Genomic DNA, 21,836 nt, shown 5'->3' with positions numbered 1-21,836 from the left:
ATCAAGGTCTAATTTAGGCCAGGGTTATGATCTTAAAGATTTGTAGCTTGGTATTCTCAATCCATGTTCTGTCTTATATAGTGTCTCATAAACTAGTTGAAATTCGCATTAAATACGCTTGGTTGAAAAGGGACCTTCTGTCATCTGTAATATAGAATGTTCTATTTTTTCATTTTCTTCCTTTTTTATTTGCCAAGCTAGTAGTCCTGTCTTGTCACCAAATTCGTAGTAATGCAGCTGGTCCTAGCAAATAGCCTTCAGCTTTATTATAGTAAACATACGTTATACATTTAATCCGTATTTTTAAAAAGACAAGGTATTGAGCACCATTCACTTTTGGTGGAGCATGTTTACGCTCCAGGTCTTAATTCGTTTCCAAATTTGCCAAGTGTTTTCTTTTTTCCCCTGATTTTTGTTAAAGCTATACATCCTGGCTTCATATATGCTTTTAAGCCTCCCCTATACGCATGAGCTGAGGAATTAATATTCATTTCCTTAAATCATCAACTGAAGCTCTGATAAATCTGATAATTCAGGGTCCTTTAGCATATACGATTTAACCCCAGGAAAGGTCTCGCTGTGTTAGCAACCATTCCCAGGTCACTTTTTATAGGATTATGATTGGACAATATAAGTGATAGGAACAAGAGCACATCAGTGACCCTGGCAGCATACTGGGTGTATTAAAAACATTCCATTCCTCGAATACGACCTTGTGAACATTTGAAAAGAATGAAAGTCTTTAGCTTTTGGTATTACGCGCGCAAATATCACACAGTCCCAAATCCCTCATCCCCCTGCAGAGAACTGAAGCAGCTTAGACGCCCGATTAAGAGCTTTGGCCGTGGATTGATCAATTGGCGTCCCATACAAAATTGAAGTCCCACCACCCTACAGTGCCCCTCACACCGTTGCCAGTTTCATGCAATGTCATTTAAAAAAAAGCAGGGTCGTGTGTTGGGGCCATATATATTAACTCGTGTAACCCTATGGCGTTCAATTCACCTTCCTCCAATACCTCTTCCCTTGCTCTCCTTTTCTTTTGATCTTCCTTTGCCGTCCTTTTTTATTCCTAAGGCTGGCAACCCCCCCTTTTAGCTTTTTTTTTTGTGGGTTTACTGCGGCGTGGCAGAACGTGTCCCACCCACTCTCTCCTTGTTTCGCCTGTTCTGCTGCCTCGGCCAGGTGCCTTTCTGCCTGCCGGAAACATCCATGGACTGTCTCTTTAATATGACAAAAAAATTTGCACCTCCTAATTGAGAATGATTCCCTGCCATTCAAAGAATAAATTTAGTTGGCTAGTCATTACCTTAGTACCAGATGCGAGTACGTATGGTTGGGAGCTCAGTGCTTAACATACAAGTCAAGTTCACCCCTTAACATGATCTCAATGATTTAACTCATAAAGTTTTTTACACACCGCTATCCTTGGTGAACTGTAGATTCAGTTTTCCAAACGATATCCAGCAGTTTGCGCTGCCGAGAGATCTCTTCTTAGTACTCGACGATAGTTTTTTGAAACTTCCAAATATTTCTTCAGCCGCAGCATTGTCGCTCGTGACAAACTCTCTCAAACAACTCAACTGAAGACATTGTTGCTTAATTACAAATGAAATAATGAACTGTGTCACCGCTACACATACCGTCTTCACTTCATTCAATAACGTCACGTGCACAGAGCTAACGCTGCTAACAGCTGTATGTTTGTTTACTTCCGCTGGATGTCACACTTTAAGTTCCGACGGTGATGTGCAGCAGGTTATTATGTTCTCGCTTTCAGTGATGTATTTGAATTAAACTGGTGCGTTTAATAATCATCAGTAAATGTTGTAAACTTTCAGGATAATCAAGCACAATCTGTAACAAAAGATGTTTGCTCACTCACACATAAACAAAGCATTACGAGCAGACAGCTATTTCTTTTTCTCTTGTTGAGATACAGTCAGCTATTCAGTTTCAGTGGAAAACAGCTTTTAATGAATACATCTATTTCAATCAGAAGGACAAGTGAAGTAAGATGATATTTTTTTTATAACCTCTGACCAATTAAATGCTCATTTTGTTTATTCATTCCGTCGTGACCCCCCCCCAGTCAGAACTTTAGCAAGCAGTGTTGATCACAGAGTTGATTGATGTCCAAAATACACAACATTAACTAATTTATTGGGGTGTGGTGTCAAATACAAATTATAACAAAAACATTTTCCCAAATTCTGCCAGAATTCAGCTAATGTCAGTTAAATACAGACACAGTGAAGTAGTGTACGTATAAACAGAAAAATAAGCACACATTTTTACCAATAGGATTTCATACGGTCACACAAAACAGTAGTCAGTGGTTCTTCAGTTCTGCCCCCGAACCACCAGTACAAAATTGCCTGTAAAAACTACATAACCTTGCACTTCATAGAGTGCAAGCAAATCAAACCAACCAGAACAAACGCCATAAAAAATAATAAAAAATTAATTAATAGAAAAAGCCACCACCCCCCACACGATTTTTGCGGGAAGCCTCTCCCATATTCGCCCCGACCTGCGACTAATCAAAATAAGAGTTGGGCAGTGATACTTCCCATTCCATCGTCAAGTGGTAATTCATTATATGAGGACTCCACGAAAAAAATGACAAAATGCAGACCACTAACTTCTTTTTAATTCGTGTGGCAAGTAATTGTGTAGTGGTGAATGGGTAGCGGTTGTTGTGCCAGAGCACCGTTTGCCATGTAAAGATGATCTAAGTTGCAGATAAAAAAAGAACAATTTGCCTGGCAAATCATAGACTGTCTCTAATACTTGAAAGGTGCGCAGCCAAGTCACTATATACTTTGTCTAAAGTGGAAATTAATGTTACTCCGGCAGCTCAGGCAATATGTCTCTCTCCAATCAGTAGGCCGTGGTTGATTAAAAATAGGTTAAGTGTATGCCACTGCATGGACGCATTTATCACTGCAGCTTATGGATGAGCTGTGAAAATATTGGGCCAAAACGTAACTGTATGATGCAGAAATAAAACTTCCACGTTGGTACAGAAAAGCACCACTGGCCACACTTTTGGTGATGGACAAGACACACTCGAATGTAGTTTGTTCCAATAAACAGTAGGAGAGAGGGGAATCATGAGCCTGATAAAAGTAATCCTGGGTAAATGTTCATTTTGTGCCTATAGAGACACATGCTCTAAGAGAGTTAGGAGAGGACTAATCCACCTATCCAGTCCGCCCTAAACTTTATTAAATGTTGTCGAGTAATTGTTTTAACAATACGGTTCAAGGGGCGCGACATTGATTATGAGCAAATACAATGCTACCTAGCGTACTAATGACATTATTATTTATTAAAATGAACAATACAAAACAACAACAAGAACAACAATAAATAATAATAAATATTAATAACAAGCAATCAACAACCAAACACGAAGGTACATATCATTTTTTTAGGTGCACATGGCGCAATTCCACTCACCTGCCTTTCTTTTAGCCGCGTCTCTTCCTCCATATCCAGGCACTTTCATGGATCCACTCTCGCAGGTGTCACACTGTATTTGTAAGTAGTCAGCAAAGACAATATCAGTATAATCTTCTCAGCAATGCCATGAAGTATGACCCACAGAGAGCATTTGTGTTGGAGACAAAAAGAAAGGTTGTTCTAATCCTTTTTTCAGATTCTCTGAAGAAGATTATGTCTTCACGTATGTTTTCATGGACTAGGGCCTGATACTGCCAAGGGGTGGAATAGGCGGCGGAAAATCAAAGACTGGTATAACGTACATATCCAGGAAGAATGAGGGTCCTGCTGTTGGGTGGCCAACTTGCATTTATGCCAGACAAAACAATGCCGATGCAGACTATTAATTGGATTTAGAAAAAATAATTATCCTATGTACTCATAAGGACAAGGACCAGACCAGGAAATTACTGGGTCGATGTAGATGTACACCTTCTGTATAAGACACACATCTTTTTTATCGAATTATAACACTTGTCATATTTTTTTATGAATTTTAATATATTTCCTATGTAAATATGAGCTTTCTAAGGCTCAATAGCTTCCAGGCCAGGTGACCTATTGACTCAGAATCATGTAGAACAGTCTATGAAAAGTACACCTTCTGTCTAAGACACACCTGTTTTTAAAGGGAAATTTTAACACTTGTCACTTTTTTATGAATTGTTAATATATTTCATCATATAAATGTGAGCTTGAAGCTCAATAGCTTACAGGCCATGTGACCTATTGCCGTAAATCATGTCGAACAGTAGATGTCCACTGCCGTTGAGACACACCTGTTTTGAAGAATTTCAACACTTGTCATATTTTTTCTGAATTTTTAATATATTTCTAATGTTAATATGAGTTTTAAGGCTCATAGCTTCCAGGTCAGGTGACCTATTGACTCAACCAAGTTAGAACAGTAGTATGTCACACCTGTCATCTCTTTATGAATTTTTATATATTTCAAATGTACATATGGCATTGAAGCAGTGCAGGACCATACTTGTTTATTCGACAATTTTTTTAATTCAAACCATCCTTCATATTTTATAAATACCGTTAATCATTTAACACACTCTCTTCTTTTGAAAACGGAAGTGTCACACGCGCAGAAGCAAGCGCTGACTTCCCCGTTTTCTCAAGTATTTGCCTAAATTCGGCAATAAGGCGCACTTGAAATATTGGAGCGATGACGTGACAACGCGGAAAACAGAAGAGAGAGACATCTTTTGTTACAGATTCGAGACTGATTATTCCTGAAAGTTTACAACATTTACTGATGATATTAAACTCACTCGTTTCATTCAAAATACCATCAGCTGAACGCGAGAAACATTATACTCTGCACATCCACCGTCGGACTAACAGTGTGACATCCAGCGGAAGTAAATCAACCACTAAGCTGCTTAGCAGCGTGAGCTGTGCACGTTGCGTTATTGAATGAATTGAAGACGGTATTGTCGCCGGTTGACACGTTAATTATTTCATTGTATTAAGCAACAATGGTCTTCAGTGCGTGTTTGGAGGAGAGTTTGTCAACGATGCGACTAAATGCTGCTGCTGAAGAAATATTTGGAGTTTTCAAAAAATATCGCGAGTACGAAGAAGAGATCTCTCGTCAGCGCAAACGCTGTATATCGTTGAGGAAACCTGAAATAAAGTTACACGGATAGGTGTGTATAAACTTTTCTGGTTAATCTCATTTCTAACCATAGTTGTTAGATCTCAGCTACGTTACTTGCTGCTAATTCTACTAGCAGTCTGCATTTCCTCTTCCACCATACAGCTAGATCATATTCCTCTTGTTCTCTGTCCCTCCAGATCTCCAACAGGCAACACATGTCTGTAGAGGAGAGGAGAGGGGAGGTTCTCACTGCACAGCAGCTCTGTAAACAGGAGAGGAGCTCCCGTCTGGACCAAGGATGGACCCAGAGCCTCTACCAGATTAAAGAGGAACAGGAGGCGCTCTGCACCTCCGGAGGAGAGGAGCTTCTGCTGAATGTGGAGGTTAATACCTTTGTGGTGGACTCCTACTGATGAGGACACGGGACCACGGTGTGACCCGAATCCTGAAGTGACACAGTGAACCAGAACCTGAAACGCCGGACCACCAGCTGCCGATTGACACTTTCTTGAGCTGAGAGCCAAGATCACGAAGGATTACACGACATGACGACTCTACTTAGAGATGTAGCAGTCATGAACAAAACATCACAATATGAAAAAACAAAGTTCACAGATTACCATTCGTCTACAACCCTAACTTGTCACGGGCTTGACATAATATTCACAAACACGTCTTTTAAATGTAACACTTGTGGAACGGATTTTAAGTATACGTCAATGTGACGATACCAGTGGAGCGACTTAACCTGTGGGGAAAACACGTTGACTGCACATTAAAAAGCTCAGAGATCACAAGGTGAGAAGCCGTACTTTTGCAAAACCTGTGGGAAAAGCTTTTGAGTAATAGCCAAGTAAAACGGCCATCAAATAATCACAAGGTGAGAAGCCGTACTTGCAAAAACTCCGGGAAACGTATTCAATGACGTGTCAACATTGTAAAAAGCATCAAGAGAAAGAACCACAGGTGAGAAGTCCGTATCACAAAAGTCTGTTAAATGTAAACACTTGTGGAAGGATTTTTAGATATCATTCATGTTTTCTGAAGACACATGCAATACACAAGGTGGAAGCCCTACATTTGCCCACAACTTTGCGAAAAAGATTTGTAGCAGTGCCAAAGTTAAAACAGCATCTAAATGATTACACAGGTGAGAGGTCGTTACTTGCACAACATGTGCGGTGTGAAAGATTTCACACAGGAACATCATTGAAAGTACCACAGGGACCCCGGATTCAACACAGGTGAGAAGCAGTAACTTGTACATGTGGGAAGCTTCGAGAGGAAGGAGTGCTTGACAAAACCTATTAGACGGCATCCACACAGGTGAGAAGCGTACACTGCAACACATGTTTGAGAAAACATTGCTACAGGATCTGATTGAAAAAGCATCGTGAAATTACTTTTAATCACAGCGTCAGTAGCCCGTTTTTTAACTTGCCAAATCATGGATTACGCCTTTCTTCAACATAGTTTGGTTCACTTTTACCGTCCATGGAGAAGACGCCATACCAACTCGGTTGAGAGACCCCTTTGCAATGTTTTGGCAATTACCCCTCTAAGATTTGCGACAGAAGCGTGTGCTATTGCATAACATCGTGGGATGAGTATTCATGCTTCCACGTGGTCACCCCCCAGCCCTTCCTTCCATTGTCCGGCTCTATGATCTTACTGAATTGATACCCTCCCCTGATGAATAGGGTGGCGTCCTATGCTGTCGTAGCTTTTTCTGAGAGTTAACGTTCTTTATTTTGTGTTTATATACATAGGTGCTCTTGACTGGTTTGATGTGTTATTGACGGCCTACGCTACTCACCCTGAGGCGGCTTTATTAGCTGAATTAGCAAGTGATATGATCAGAGGGGGGAAAACTCGGTTTTTTGTAGACATTAATAGGGCGGTGTGTGTATTTACACCACACACCCACACACACACACCACACACATCACACACAACAGACCATACATGAATATAAACCTTACCATGTCTATCATAAGTTTTTTCTATAATGTTTTTGTACTTTTTTGGAGCACTGCCTAATATAAGCTCTTTGTGATCAACACCTGTTGCTTCACCTCCCACCTCTTCTTGATCCGGTTCACGATGACCTTTATTCCATTTCACTTACCTGATCTTTATGTCTGTTCTCTTTTCTTATTTTTTCAACCCAATTAATTACTATTTAATTGGGGCACGTTCCTAATCCTCCTTATACTAAACAATACTAATCTTTACTTATTTCACTTGTTCTCTCTGATTGAATAGCTGTATTCATTTAAAAGCTTGTGGTCCACACCTGACCACTGCCATACACGCTGTCCACCTGTTTATTCATCTCACATCCATTTAGAGCGAAAAAGAAAATAGCTGTCTTGCTCGTATCAACTCGACCATTTTGCTTTTCTTTTTTTATCTGTGTGTAGTGAGCCAAACCATCATCACTTTTCTCTTTTCTTTTGTTATTAAAGTATTTCCTCCGCTGTTTCCTTGTCCCCTTGCCCTTATTCTATTCCCCTGAAAGTTCCTGTGTAACTTTATTTCAGGTTTCCAAACGATATCCAGCAGTTTGCGCTGACGAGAGATCTCTTTTGTTTGTTTACTTCCGCTGGATGTCACACTGTTAAGTTCCGACGGTGGATGTGCAGAGTTATAATGTTCCGCTTTCAGTTGATGGTATTTGAATGAAAACTAGTGCGTTTAATATCATCAGTAAATGTTGTAAACTTTCAGGAATAATCAGCTCAATCTGTAACAAAAGATGTCTCTCTCTCGTTTTCGCGTTGTCACGTCAGCCGCTCCAATATTTTCAAGTGCGCCCTTATTGCCGACTTTATGGCAAATACTTTGAGAAAACTGGGAAAGTCAGCGCTGGCTTACTGCAGCGTGTGGACACTTCCGGTTTTCAAAATAAGACGTGGGTGTTAAATGAATTAAACGTGTATTTATAAAATATGAAGAATGGTCTTATTTAAAAAAAGTGTGTCTAATAAAACAAGTATGGTCCTGCACTGCTTCAATGCTCATATGTACATTATGAAATATATTAAAAATTCATAAAAATATGACAACTGTTACATCTACTGTTCTACATTGATTTTGAGTCAATAGGTCACCTGACCTGGAAGCTATTGAGCCTTAAAACTCATATTTACATTATGAAATATATAAAAAAATCATAAAAAATATGACAAGTTTTGAAATTCTTCAAAAACAGGTGTGTCTCATACAGCAGGTGTACATCTACTGTTCTACATTGATTTACGGTCAATAGGTCACATGACCTGTAAGCTATTGAGCTTCAAAGCTCACATTTATATTATGAAATATATTAAAAATTCATAAAAAATGTGACAAGTGTTAAAATTCTTTAAAAACAGGTGTGTCTTATACAGAAGGTGTACATAGACTGTTCTACATTGATTCTGAGTCAATAGGTCACCTGGCCTGGAAGCTATTGAGCCCTGTCAGTCATAAAAAAATATGACAAGTTTTATAATTCGATAAAAAGAGGTGTGTCTTATACAGAAGGTGTACATCTACATCTACCCAGTAATTTCCTGTCTTGTCCTTGTCCATTATGAGTACATAGGGATAATTATTTTTTCTAAATCAATTAATAGTCTGCATCGCATTGTTTGTCTGCATAAATGCAAGTTGCCACACAAGGACAAGACAGGAAATAATTATTACTGGGATATGGTAAGTGATACAGTGATTTGATTTTAAGAACAGCACATTACACACATTGGAAAGGTATAATGACATAGTATAATGACATGACGTGTAAGACATAATCTTCTTCATAGGAATCTGAATAGAAATGATTATAACACACCTTTTCTTTTTGTCTACAACCACAAATGACTCTCTGTGGCATACTTCAGTGGCATTGCTGAGAAGATTATACTGATATTGTCTTTGCTGACTTACTTTACAAATACAGTGTGACACCTGCGAGAGGTGGTATCATGAAGAGTGCCTGGATCTGGAGGAAGAGACGCTGCTAAAAGAAAGGGCAGGTGAGTGGAATTGCGCCCTTTGCACCTAAAAAAAATGATATGTACCTTCTTGTTTGAGTTGTTGATTGCTTGTTATTAATATTATTATTATTATTGTTGTTGTTCTTGTTGTTGTTTTTTATTGTTCATTTCTAATAAATAATAATGTCATTATTACCTAGGTAGCATTGTATTTGCTCAGAATCAATGTCCGTCCTTGAACCGTATTGTTACACACAATTACTCAACAACATTTAATAAAGTTAGGGCGGACTTGGATAGGTGGATTAGTCTCCCTAACTCTCTTAGAGCATGTGTCTCTATAGTCAAAATGAACATTTTACCCAGGATTAATTTTATCAGCTCAATGATTCCCCTCTCTCCTCCTGTCAATTATTGGAACAAACTACATTCTAGTGTGTCTTGTCCATCACACAAAGAAGTGTGGCCAGTGGTGGCTTTTCTGTACCAAACTTGGAAGTTTTATTTCTGGTCATTCATACAGATTACGTTTTGGCCCAATAGTTTCACAGCTCATCCATGAGCTTCAGTGTAAAATCTCCTGCAAGTGGCATACACTTACACCTATTTTTAACAACCACGGCCTACTGATTGGAGAGAGACATATTTCCTGAGCTGCCTGGAGTAACAGTAATATTCACACTTTAGACAAAGTATATAGTGACATTGGGCTGCGCACCTTTCAAGATATTAGAGACAGCTATGATTTGCCAGCAAATTGTTCTTTTTTATCTGCAACTTAGATCATCTTTACAGGCACACGGTGCTCTGGCACAACAACCACTACCCATTCACCCACTACACAAATTACTTGCCACACGAATTAAAAAGAGAGGTGTAGTGTCTGCATTTTGTCATTTTTTCGTGGAGGCCTCCTATAATGAATTACCACTTGACTATGGAATATGGAAGTATCACTGCCCCAACTCTTATTTTGATTAGTCTCAGGTCTGGGCGGATATTGGAGAGGCTTCCCGCAAAAATCGGGTGGGGGGTGGTGTCTTTTTCTTATTAATTAATTTTTTTATTATTTTTATGCGTTTTTCTGGTTTGGTTTGATTTTGCTTGCACCTATGAAGTGCAAGGTTAATGTAATTTAGTTTTTACAGGCAATTTTGTACTGTTGGTTGGTGGTCAGAACTGAAGAACTCACTGACTGACTGTTTTGTGTGACCATATGAGAAGTCCTATTGCTCATAAATGTGTCTTATTTTTTCTGTTTTATACTGTACACTACTTCACTGTGTCTGATTTATAGCTGAATTAGCTATAATTAGCAGAATTTGTGAAATGTTGTTTTTTATACATATGTATTTTTATAGATATACAGCTCTGTGATCAACACTGCTTGCTAAAGTTCTGACGTGTCACGATACAGAAAGAATGAAATAAACAAAATGACATTTAAATTGGGTCAGAGAGTTATATAAAAAATAATCATCTTTACTTCCTTCACTTGTCTCTTCCGATTGAAATAGATGTATTCATTAAAAGCTTGTTGTTCCACTGAAACTGAATAGCTGACTGTATCTACAACAAGAGAAAAAGAAAATAGCTGTCTGCTCGTAATGCTTTGTTTATGTGTGATGAGCAAACATCTTTTGTTACAGATTGTGCTGATTATTCCTGAAAGTTTACAACATTTACTGATGATATTAAACGCACCAGTTTTGAATAAAGTATCATCAACTGAAAGCGGAACATTATAACTCTGCACATCCACCGTCGGAACTTAACAGTGTGACATCCAGCGGAAGTAAACAAACACTACAGCTGTTAGCAGCGTTAGCTCTGTGCACGTGACGTTATTGAATGAAGTGAAGACGGTATTGTAGCGGTGACACAGTTAATTATTTCATTTGTAATTAAGCAACAATGTCTTCAGTTGAGTGTTTGAGGGAGTTTGTCATCGAGCGACTAAATGCTGCTGCTGAAGAAATATTTGGAGTTTTTCAAAAAACTATCGTCGAGTACGAAGAAGAGATCTCTCGTCAGCGAAAACTGCTGGATATCGTTTGGAAACCTGAAATAAAGTTACATAGGATAGGTGTGTAAAACTTGTATTAGTTAATCATTTATAATCATGTTAAGGGGTGGAACTTTGACTTTGTATGTAAGCACTGAGGCTCCCAACATACTTACGTCGCATCTGTTACTAAGGTATGACTAGCCAACTAAATTTAATTTCTTTGAATGTCAGGGGAATCAATTCTTCAATTAGGAGGTGCAAATTTTTGTCATACTTAAAGAGACAGTCCATTGATGTTTCATTCATTCAAGAAAGTCACCTTTCCGATGCAGCAGAACATGTCAAACTAAGGAGAGATTGGGTGGGACACGTCTGCCACTCCTCATTAAACACAAAAGCTAGGGGGGGTTGCCATCCTTATTAATAAAAAAATGAACTTCAAATGAATATCAAAATAAAAGGATAGCAATGGAAGATTTATTTTAGTTAAGGGTGAATTGAACTCCAATAGGGTTACACTAGTTAATATATATGGCCCCAACCACGACGACCCTGCTTTTTTTAAATGACCTTGCATTAAAACTTGCAACTGTTGAGGGGCACTGTATGGTTGGTGGTGACTTCAATTTGGTATTGGACCCCAATTTAGATCAATCCACGCCAAGATCTCTTAATCGCTCTAAGGCTGCTTCAGTTCTGCTCAGGGGGATGAGGGATTTGGGACTGTGTGATATTTGGCGGCAGCTTAACCCAAAAGCTAAAGACTTTTCATTCTTTTCAAATGTTCACAAGTCGTATTCTAGAATTGACATGTTTTTAATACACCACAGTATGGCTGCCAGGGTCACTGATTGCTCTTGTCTATCAGCTATATTGTCCAATCATAATCCTATAAAAGTGACCTGGGAGATGGTTGCTACACAAGCGAAACCCTTTACCTGGAGGTTTAAATCTTATATGCTAAAGGACCCTGAATTTATCAGATTTATCAGAGCTCATATTGATGTATTTATGGAAATGAATATTAATTCCTCATCTCATGCTTTTATATGGGAGGCCTTAAAAGCATATATGAGAGGCCAGATTGTATAGCTTTAACAAAATCAGGGGAAAAAAGAAAACACTTGCAAATTTGGAAAACGAAATTAGAGACCTGGAGCGTAAACATGCTCACACCAAAAGTGAAGTGGTGCTCAATACCTTGTCTTTAATACGGATTAAATTTAATAACTTATGTACTAATAAAGCTGAAGCTGATTTGGCTAGGACCAGCTGCCATTACTACGAATTTGGTGACAAGACCAGGAAGCTACTAGCTTGGCAAATAAAAAAGGAAGAAAATGAAAAAACTAGACATTCTATTATTACAGATGACAGAAGGTCCCTTTTCAACCCACATCGTATTAATTGCGAATTTCAACTATTTTATGAGACACTATATAAGACAGAACATGGGATTGAGAATACCAAAGCTACAACATCTTTAAGATCATTAACCCTGCCTAAATTAGACCTTGATGATAAAAACTGCCTGGATGCTAATATATCTGAAAAAGAGGTTCTTGATGTTATGAAATCCCTACAGAATAATAAAGCCACTGGGCGAGATGGCTTTCCAATTGAATTCTTTAAAACCTTTTCTGACAAGCTTATAACCCCTTAAACAAACATGCTTGATGAAGCAGCAACTAATAAAACTCTCCCTAGCTCTTTAGAATTGGCTACGATAATTTTGCAACCAAAATCGGGAAAGGATCATCAAAAATTTACTTCTTATCGTCCTCTCAGTCTTCTGAATTCAGACTATACATTTTTTTGCATCAAGATTGGAATGTATAATTCCAAAAATTGTTAACACTCATCAGACAGGCTTTGTTAAAATTAATATAGATCGGACAATGTACGTAGACTTTTCCATATAATTGAAGCAGCCCACTCACAAAAGGATCCCATGCTAATACTGTCAATGGACGCGGAAAAGGAGTTCGACAAGATCGAACCCAGCTTTCTCTTCCAAACCCTTGAAGTGATGAATTTTGGAACTAAATTCATTCACTACATTAGAACATTGTTTAACGGCCCCAAAGCACAAATTTTAACAAATGGGGTCTTATCAGATGTCTTCTCATTATCCAGGAGGGTTCGTCAGGGCTGCCCCTGCTCTCCATTGTTGTTTTTGATAGCCATAGAACCTCTGGCTATTGCTATACATTCTAACAGCACAGTTACTGGTATTATATTTGGAACGAGTGAGCATAAATTGGCTTTGTATGCGGATGACCTATTAGCCTTTGTGGCTATATATATATATATAACAGAACTTATTATACCCCCTATAAAATACATAAAATAAACCACAACTCTTCTCCAAATTGTCAGAGATGTAGAACCTGTGAGGGGGACTTGCTTCATATGCTCTGGAAATGCCCTAACTTGGAAACCTATTGGAAATACATCATTAATATAGTTTCAAAAACTACAAATATCAAGATTCCCCCTGACTCGAGGATATGGATTCTGGGAGATATACAAAATTTAGATGCAAGCTTTACTAAAAAAATATTTCATATTACTTGCAGGTACAGCTGGTAAAAAATGTATTCTGCAGAAATGGAAATCAGAGTTTCCTCCATTGCAAAGACAATGGTTAAATGAATTAACATCCTACGGCACACCTAAAAAAATCTTTTTCAGTGTGAGGAGGAACCCAGAGAAGTATGAAAAGATGTGGGGTTCTTTCTTGTCCTTACTAGCATCACTACATTGGTTTAACTAGTATGTCAGTATATAAACTGCTCCCCTTTACTATTTTGTCTACTTCTATGATTTTGACTATTTGGGACCTCATACAACATTTGATTGTATTTTATTTTGCTTTTCAGGTGTAAATGAAGGTGAACTCATGCAATTGTTTTATTTATCTTATTTTTTACTGTACCAGGGTTGAGGGTGGGAGTTCATGAGGGGTTCTGATTTTGTATATCTGTTCCTTTGTGTGTCTCGTTTGTGAATGTACTCATATAAAAAAGACTTCAATAAAAATATCTTTAAAAAACATAATTTATAGTCATACTTCTAGATTCATCAGTGACGTTACTGCTGCTAATTTACTCGCATGTCTGCATTTCCTCTTCACCATCACAGTAGTATCATATTCCTCTTGTTCTCTGTCCCTCCAGATCTCCAACAGCAACATGTCTGTGAGGAAGAGGAGGAGGTTCTCACTGACCAGCAGCTCTGTAACCAGGAGAGGAGCTCCAGTCTGGACCAAGAGGACCCAGAGCCTCTACAGATTAAAGAGGAACAGGAGGAACACTGCACCAGTCAGGAGGGAGAGGAGCTTCTGCTAAATGTGGAGGTTGATACATTTGTGGTTACTCCTACTGATGAGGAAAGGGACCACAGTGAAGCAGAACCTGAAAGTGACCACAGTAAACCAGAACCTGAAAGTGACCACAGTGAACCAGAACCTGAAACTGACCACCAGATGCTGTTGAAGAACTTTTATGCAGCTGAGAGCCAAGATCAGAAAAGATACAAGCATGAATACTCCACTAGAGATGTAGAGTCAGAACAAAACAATCAACAATATGAAAACAAAAGTCACAGTACCATCATCTACAACCTTAACTTGTCAGGGGCTGACAGTTATATTCACAAACAGTCTTTTAAATGTAACACTTGTGGAAAGGATTTTAAGTATAAGTCAGATCTTCTGAAACACATGAGAATACACACAGGTGAGAAGCCGTATCTTTGCAACACCTGTGGGAAAAGATTCAATATCGTATCAACATTGAAAAAGCATCAGAGAATTCACACAGGTGAGAAGCCATATGTTTGTACAACATGTGGGAAAGCTTTCACACAGGGATATCATTTGAAAGTACACAGACGCATCCACACAGGTGAGAAGCCGTATACTTGCACAACATGTGGGAAAGCTTTCAGACAGCAGAGTGGCTTGACAAAACATATTAGACACATCCACGCAGGTGAGAAGCCGTACACCTGCAACCTGTGTGAGAAAGCATATTGCCATCTGACTTAAAAAAGCATGTGAAAATACATGCAGGCCAATAGCCGTTAACTTGCAAATCATGGCACCTTTCACACATAGTGGTTACTTTACAGTCCATGAGAAGAGCCAACACTGCTGACCTTTGCAATGTTTGGCAAAACCTCTAAGATGCAGACAAGAAGCTTTGTGTTTGCAAAACATGTGGGAGACTATTCTTTTCCAGTGGTTCGTGTTCAGAACTGAAGAACTCACTGACTGACTGTTTTGTATGACCGTATGAGAAGTCCTATTGTATATAAATGTGTCTTATTTTTGCTGTTTTATACTGTACACTACTTCACTGTCTGATTTATAACTGAATTAGCAAATTGAATTATCAGAATTTGTGAAATGTTTTTTATACATAATATGTATGTTTGTACACGCACACACACACACACACACACACACACACACACACACACAAATAAAGGTTTACACAGTCTAAATGTTGTGTACTTTTTTGGAGCACTGCTAATATACAGCTCTGTGATCAACACTGCTTGCTAAAGTTCTGACGTGCCATGACGTGTCATTAAACAAAATGACATTTAAATTTGGTCAGAGGGTTATATAATAAACAATCATCTTTACTTCATTTACTTGTCTCTTCTGATTGAAATAGATGTATTCATTTAAAGCTTGTTGGTCCACTGAAACTGAATAGCTGACTGTATCTTCAACAAGAGAAAAAGAAAATAGCTGTCTGCTCGTAATGCTTTGTTTATGTGTGATGAGCAAACATCTTTTGTTACAGATTGTGCTGATTATTCCTGAAAGTTTACAACATTTATTGATGATGGGCAAACTGCGGCCCGTTAGGCTTTTCAATGCGGCCCGCCGAACTTATCCACATCCAAAAAATAAAAATATATCTTACAAAGATATGTGTCTCATCACTGTGCGATGAAAACTCGGCGAGCTAGCCCCCAAAGAGTAGCAAAAAATCCACAAAACGACACAGTATGTCTGATCTTTGCTGTTTCGTGTCAAAAGTTCTATCTCAGCGCGAAGAAACGCTGCTAATGTCTCTGCTTTAGTTTGAATCAATCATGAAGCTCCTGGTTGTTACATAAAGACAAAGAGGCTTTGACAGTGAAGTGTGACCTCTTGCTGCGATATACTACCTTTGGGTTTACCTTATTCTGGATCGTCATTGGTGGGTCAAAGGTGAATGTGGGCGGTACTAATAGATTCTCCTGACTCTGATTGGTCGACAGGTGACAGGTGTCAATCATCCACACTGTTTGAGCCTTAGCAGCACCGCTAGCTGCTACCTGCTGCTTCATATTCTTTAATACCGCTTGTTTCAAACATCGCGTCGTATTAAAACTCAAAGTCTTCTTTCCTCCTCCTTAAATTGTGTTTTTTAAAGTGAAGATGTTTGTTTGTAACAAAAATGTGTTTAAATGTATTTAAATATGTTTAAAAACACACGACGATGTTAAAAACATACACGAAGTTGTGTTTTTCACCACATTCACAAATAAAGATATTTAAAAGATATTAAAAGCTTGTTGGTCTATTGAAACTGAATAGCTGACTGTATCTTCAACAAGAGAAAAAGAAAATAGCTGTCTGCTCGTAATGCTTTGTTTATGTGTGATGAGCAAACATCTTTTGTTACAGATTGTGCTGATCATTCCTGAAAGTTTACAACATTTATTGATGATATTAAACGCACCAGTTTTCAATCAAATACCATCAGCTGAAAGCGGAACATAATACCTCTGCACATCCACCGTCGGAACTTAACAGTGTGACACCCAGCGGAAGTAAACAGCAGCGTTAGCTCTGTGCAGTCAGATAAAGATGGCCTCGTCCATGAGCGGGATGTTTTCCGGTCAGCAGCCGTCTGGTGCGCATCCCGTCGGTGGTCCCGGTGGACCGGGCCAGCCTGGCTTCCCCGCTACCGCTACCAGACCCCAAGGTACTAACACGCTGGTGGATGAACTGGAGGCTTCCTTCGAGGTAAGAGGCTAACGTACTAGCGTCCGTTAGCTGTGCGTGCTAACTGTTATTAGCAACGTTACATTGCAAAAGTTCCTTTACCGGTGTTGCTAAGATACGACAGTCTCACGCCACAAGGCTTTGGAAACTTTTCCATGCTCATCACGTCTTTGTTTGGTGAATCATGTAAAAATAAACCCTGGTCTGTAGACGCTAATGTGAATTAGCTCATGCTAAGTTGCTTGGTCATTAGGTTCAGCTCTACTCCCTGAATCAGACCTCAAACACAAGCCAAGCTGGCAGAGACACACGGCCTGTAATCCGCCTGTAATGTAATCATCGCTTCCTTTGTGCTGACCGTATTACCGAAACCAAAATCTATAACATTTACATAGCATCGTAATAACACAGCTGTAACTTTGATGTTCTGTAAGATGCTCTGAATTACCAGCTTAATTAGTCCTACACTATGGACACATACTACTATACTTTGGTTTATCTTACTAGGGCTGCTTGCTATGATTTAGACTTGGCCCCTTGCAATTAAGCTGCAATTAATTTGAGACATTAGTGTGCCTTCATTTTCATGGCAACATTTGCAGGAAGGCAGCTGAAGTTGGGCCTATAAACAATTATTATTATTATTATTATTAGACATTTGATATTTCATAGTAGGAAAAGCACACGTGTTATCAATGAAACATTAACGGTGGCTCAGTTCAGAATCAGAAGTACTTTATTAATCCCTGTAGGGAAATTGTTTTTGTTACCGCAGCTCCCAAACGATAAGTGATAGCAAGAAAAACAATAGTAAGAAACTAAACTTTAACAATATACCCTATACAATATCCTATTTTAAACAATATATACACACTATATACACATGTATAAATAACAGTTAAATAGAACCAGTAACAGTAACAGTAAATAAAAAAAATAAAAAAAAAAGTTACAGTGAGATATGAATAATTTAGTTTTGACATAAATAACAGTTAAATAGAACCAGTGACAGTATATTAAAAACCAAATAACAGTGAACTGTGCAATATGTAAATCAAGCCTTATAAAGAGTTTAGTGGGAGTTTAGTGAGGAGTTGTACAGGCATATCAGCAGCAACAAAACCAGGTCCCTCAGATCAAAGCAGCTAAATGGAAGAAAAAAAAACATATCAGCTTTTAAACAGTAGTAACAGTCTGTGCAAGTGTACTAGTGTTCAGATTTAAAATAGACTAGCTGTTCCAACTAATTTTCAGATCACAGCATTTTTGGCTGCTGGGGTTTCCAGCAGATAGAGATGGCTCCTGTGCACAGAGCCCCTGACCCCAATCCTAATCTCACCCAGAGTAGCAAATCCCAGAGGTTTCCAAAATCTTTCCTAGAAGAGTGAGTGAAGACTGTTACAGCAGCACATTAATTTCAAAAACAGTATTAATGTTCAGAGGTCAACACACCTGAGCCACGCAGGATTTTGCAACTTAAAATATACATGTATGTTCAAAAATAGTTTGACTACTAATTTGACTGTTTAGACCAGAGCTAGTGTCATTAAACAATGTTTCCCACAACAATTAACCATTTTATGATGATCCAGACTATGAGGCATATGTCAGGGCAACCCGTGTTTATGCTGTCTCTCAGGATATGTTTCTCTTCCCAATTACTTAGGCTAGAAAGATTCTTGTTTCCCCGTTCTCTCCCTGCTTTCCTGTCTGTCCTCTTCTGTCTGCTCTCACAAGTTGAAAGCTGCCCAGAGTTCGTTCAGCCTCGTCTCTGTGATGCTACACTCTCAATACTCCCTCTGTAGCCTGGTTTAGCGCCTATCACTGGTTGTCATCCGTATTAATCCAGTGAGGGACTAGAGGGCTACAAAACCACCTGTACTCAAAGGATCAGATTTTAAACCTCTCTTTTGTGTTTATTCTTCAGGCATGTTTTGCATCTCTGGTAAGCCAAGACTACGTAAATGGAACTGACCAGGAGGAGATCCGAACAGGTGAGTAAAGCCTTTGATTTCTTTTAGTTGTTGTTCATCTCATATTGTAATCTGTGTATCGATGTATATCTTTTTATTTATTGATTGCAGGTGTTGACCAGTGCATACAAAAGTTCTTGGACGTGGCTCGACAGACAGAGTGCTTCTTCTTACAGAAGAGGCTTCAGTTATCTGTGCAGAAACCGGAGCAGGTGGTGAAAGAGGTAAATTATTATACCGACTTGTATTCTCTCTTGTCTTAACATTTTTAAAGTGTCTCTTCCCACCCCCCGTCCAATTTACACTTCTCATGAGCTCCAAATTATCTGTAGGCACAAAACAATCTTTTGAAGATCCCAAACTTTATGACATGCTGTCAGTGTTTATGTATTATTTATCTCTCTCTGATTGTTAATGTGCCTTCTCTCTTCTCACGTACATTGTTTTTCTCACTTCAGGATGTGTCAGAGTTACGTAATGAGCTGCAGAGGAAAGAATTACTGGTCCAGAAACACTTGTCCAAACTGCACCACTGGCAACAAGTTCTGGAGGATGTGAGCGTTCAACACCGCAAACCCTCAGACCTCCCTCCAACTGGACCACTGGCATTTCTGGAGCAAGCCTCTGCCAGTCTGCCTCCGGCCCCTTTAAAACCAAACTAACACACCAAACAGTCACAGTTACATTATAGTGTTGAACTCTGCAAGTTAGCTGCAGCCGGCTTGAGATCGCACAAGAACTGGAAACACATGCCTGCATTCATCAAACGTACAGGCAGACAAAAGTGTAATGTGACTGAATAACAGTTTTCTGTGGGGAAATCATGACATTGATAGTTTTATTTCAACTTTTTTTGGTTTATGTAAATATTTCTGTTGTCAACTTTTTTTACTGTAAAAAAATAAAATTTGAGTATTTTGAATCTGTTTTGGAGCCTTAATGCAGTGTTTGTACACTTTGACATGTTTTGTAGACAAGGTCAATCTTTGCTCTTCTCCTTCTGTAGCGTTCAAAGGGGCACTCCACCAATTTTACACATGAAGATGAGCTTATCAGTCATGGGGAGCAACACTCAGACAGTGGAGACAGTTTAAAATAAAAGGGCATCGCCTTAATTTAGATAAGGCAGCGCTGGGAAAAAGAAGCAAACAGTAATATCAGAGCAGGTTAAAGTGAGGAAACTTCCACTAACTCCTAGTTTTAGAGCCATTTCTGCTGGAAAAATACGTTTTATTTATTACCCCCCCAACCAGAAGATATTTAACCATATTTATTACAGTAAAATTCTGGCAACGACAGCTACCCTTTTTACCCTTTTTGTTTTTTACAGTGTAAGTTGTATTTTTAAAGAATTGCCAATGTTTAGGACTAAAACTAAAGACCATTCTTTATTTTAATCTGCCTCTCACAAATGTCCAAACTTTATATAAAATTACTGAAGTATTAATTCCCCAAACACGTCCCAGTGTGTGAGTCACTATGATGCATAACTTGAAATATCTGTGTATTTACATTAAATATTAAAGTACATTCTCATCATTATGAGTCAGAAAAATAATCTGCTGACAGCTTTAATTCCTCATCACGTTTGTATGAAATCAGATCAGTCATGACTGAGCCTCCTGACAGCCTGCTGTCTTTAATGTATTCACTGTCTTCACACCATAACAGACTTGTTCTCCCTAGTTTCACAGCTATCGCCCGTCCACTGACAGTACAGCCAGACACAAATCTTCACAGATGGGCTCCAGGGACAAAGCTTTTCTGCAAAACATGGGTCTGTGGTCTTGGCACAAGAAAACAGGGGAACCATGGATTTATTATTTGCAGAACTTCAAATGGACTCCCCTTTGCTTTTTTTAAATACATTTTCTGATTGAGATAATGTACTGTAGCGGTGCTGTGTAAACCTTTGTTATGCATCCTCTTGTTGAGTCTTTACCTTATAGAAGCAAATTTACTCCTGAAAAGAGAAACAGATGAAATATTATGCATTATACACAAATTTACGGGTCTAAATCAGAATTTTTAGTCATATTCTCAGTCATGGTTTAAGGATAATGATCAGCAAAAATCATGAGTATCTTCAATTACCAGAAGAATTATGAGATATGAAGCCAAAATGATAATATATGATGTCAAAATCATGAGATACTTGAAAATATTTCTTAGTTTTAAGTTACCAAGAGTTATGAGATAAGTCATCAAAATTGTGAGTAAGTCATAATTATTGTTTATTAGCACCCCATTGGTTATTGCTTTGGCAACAACTACTCCTCTTGGGGTCCTGATGGTTATAAGATACAACATTTAAATTGTGAGATATGAGTTTTAAGTTATTAATTATGACAGTAAGTCATAATTATGTTTATTGGCCTCCACAATGGTTATCGCCATGGCAAAGACTACGCTTCCTGGTGTTTTGAGGGTTACACATGAGATATACATACATGTGAGATACAAAATCAAGACTGTGTGGGAATAAATTAACATTTTGAGATTAAAGTTTGATATAATGAGTCAAAATCTGAGTTTTTAAGACAATAAGTCACAATTATGAGATGAGAACATTGATTCACTAACTCAAAACTGTGTCATAATTTACAATTGTCATAATTAAGAGATTATAATAGTCAAAATCACAATATATCAGTATCTTCAATTAATAATTATGAAATATGGAGTCAGGATTATATGTGAAGTAAGAAATATGAGATGCTGAAGAATATGTCATGAGGTTTATGAG

At 38.4% G+C, this 21,836-nt stretch overlaps 3 protein-coding genes across 3 annotated transcripts in view; all 3 read left to right on the top strand.

The window, feature by feature from the left end:
• Window positions 1-6,516, top strand: part of LOC113746555 (zinc finger protein 883-like) — a 26,260-nt gene extending 19,744 nt beyond the window's left edge. The window contains exon 5 of the mRNA XM_027282649.1: window positions 6,439-6,516. Coding sequence (XP_027138450.1) covers window positions 6,439-6,516 — 78 coding nt within the window. The remainder of the gene's footprint in view (window positions 1-6,438) is intronic.
• Window positions 6,517-10,640: 4,124 nt separating this feature from the next.
• Window positions 10,641-15,571, top strand: LOC113746628 (zinc finger protein 239-like). The gene is made up of 2 exons (XM_027283065.1): window positions 10,641-11,185; window positions 14,287-15,571. The coding sequence occupies exons 1-2, from the start codon at window positions 11,014-11,016 to the stop codon at window positions 15,156-15,158; spliced, it is 1,044 nt and encodes a 347-aa protein (XP_027138866.1). The 5' UTR covers window positions 10,641-11,013; the 3' UTR covers window positions 15,159-15,571.
• Window positions 15,572-16,919: 1,348 nt separating this feature from the next.
• Window positions 16,920-20,021, top strand: med28 (mediator complex subunit 28). Its single transcript, XM_010749404.3, has 4 exons — window positions 16,920-17,138; window positions 19,045-19,111; window positions 19,202-19,314; window positions 19,549-20,021. The coding sequence occupies exons 1-4, from the start codon at window positions 16,980-16,982 to the stop codon at window positions 19,750-19,752; spliced, it is 543 nt and encodes a 180-aa protein (XP_010747706.1). The 5' UTR covers window positions 16,920-16,979; the 3' UTR covers window positions 19,753-20,021.
• The last annotated feature ends 1,815 nt before the right edge of the window (window positions 20,022-21,836 follow it).

This window comes from Larimichthys crocea, chromosome X (genome assembly GCF_000972845.2).
Source record: "Larimichthys crocea isolate SSNF chromosome X, L_crocea_2.0, whole genome shotgun sequence".
Taxonomy (NCBI): domain Eukaryota; kingdom Metazoa; phylum Chordata; class Actinopteri; family Sciaenidae; genus Larimichthys; species Larimichthys crocea.
This window is presented reverse-complemented; position numbering and strand designations above follow the sequence as displayed.

Excerpts from the sequence above, each read along its gene's own strand:
- LOC113746628 (XM_027283065.1), top strand. The coding sequence starts at position 11,014 with ATGTCTTCAGTTGAGTGTTTGAGGGAGTTTGTCATCGAGCGACTAAAT. Across the intron at positions 11,186-14,286 it reads AATAAAGTTACATAGGATAG|ATCTCCAACAGCAACATGTC; the intron begins GTGTGTAAAACT and ends CTGTCCCTCCAG.
- med28 (XM_010749404.3), top strand. The coding sequence starts at position 16,980 with ATGGCCTCGTCCATGAGCGGGATGTTTTCCGGTCAGCAGCCGTCTGGT. Across the intron at positions 17,139-19,044 it reads AACTGGAGGCTTCCTTCGAG|GCATGTTTTGCATCTCTGGT; the intron begins GTAAGAGGCTAA and ends TTTATTCTTCAG. Across the intron at positions 19,315-19,548 it reads CGGAGCAGGTGGTGAAAGAG|GATGTGTCAGAGTTACGTAA; the intron begins GTAAATTATTAT and ends TTCTCACTTCAG.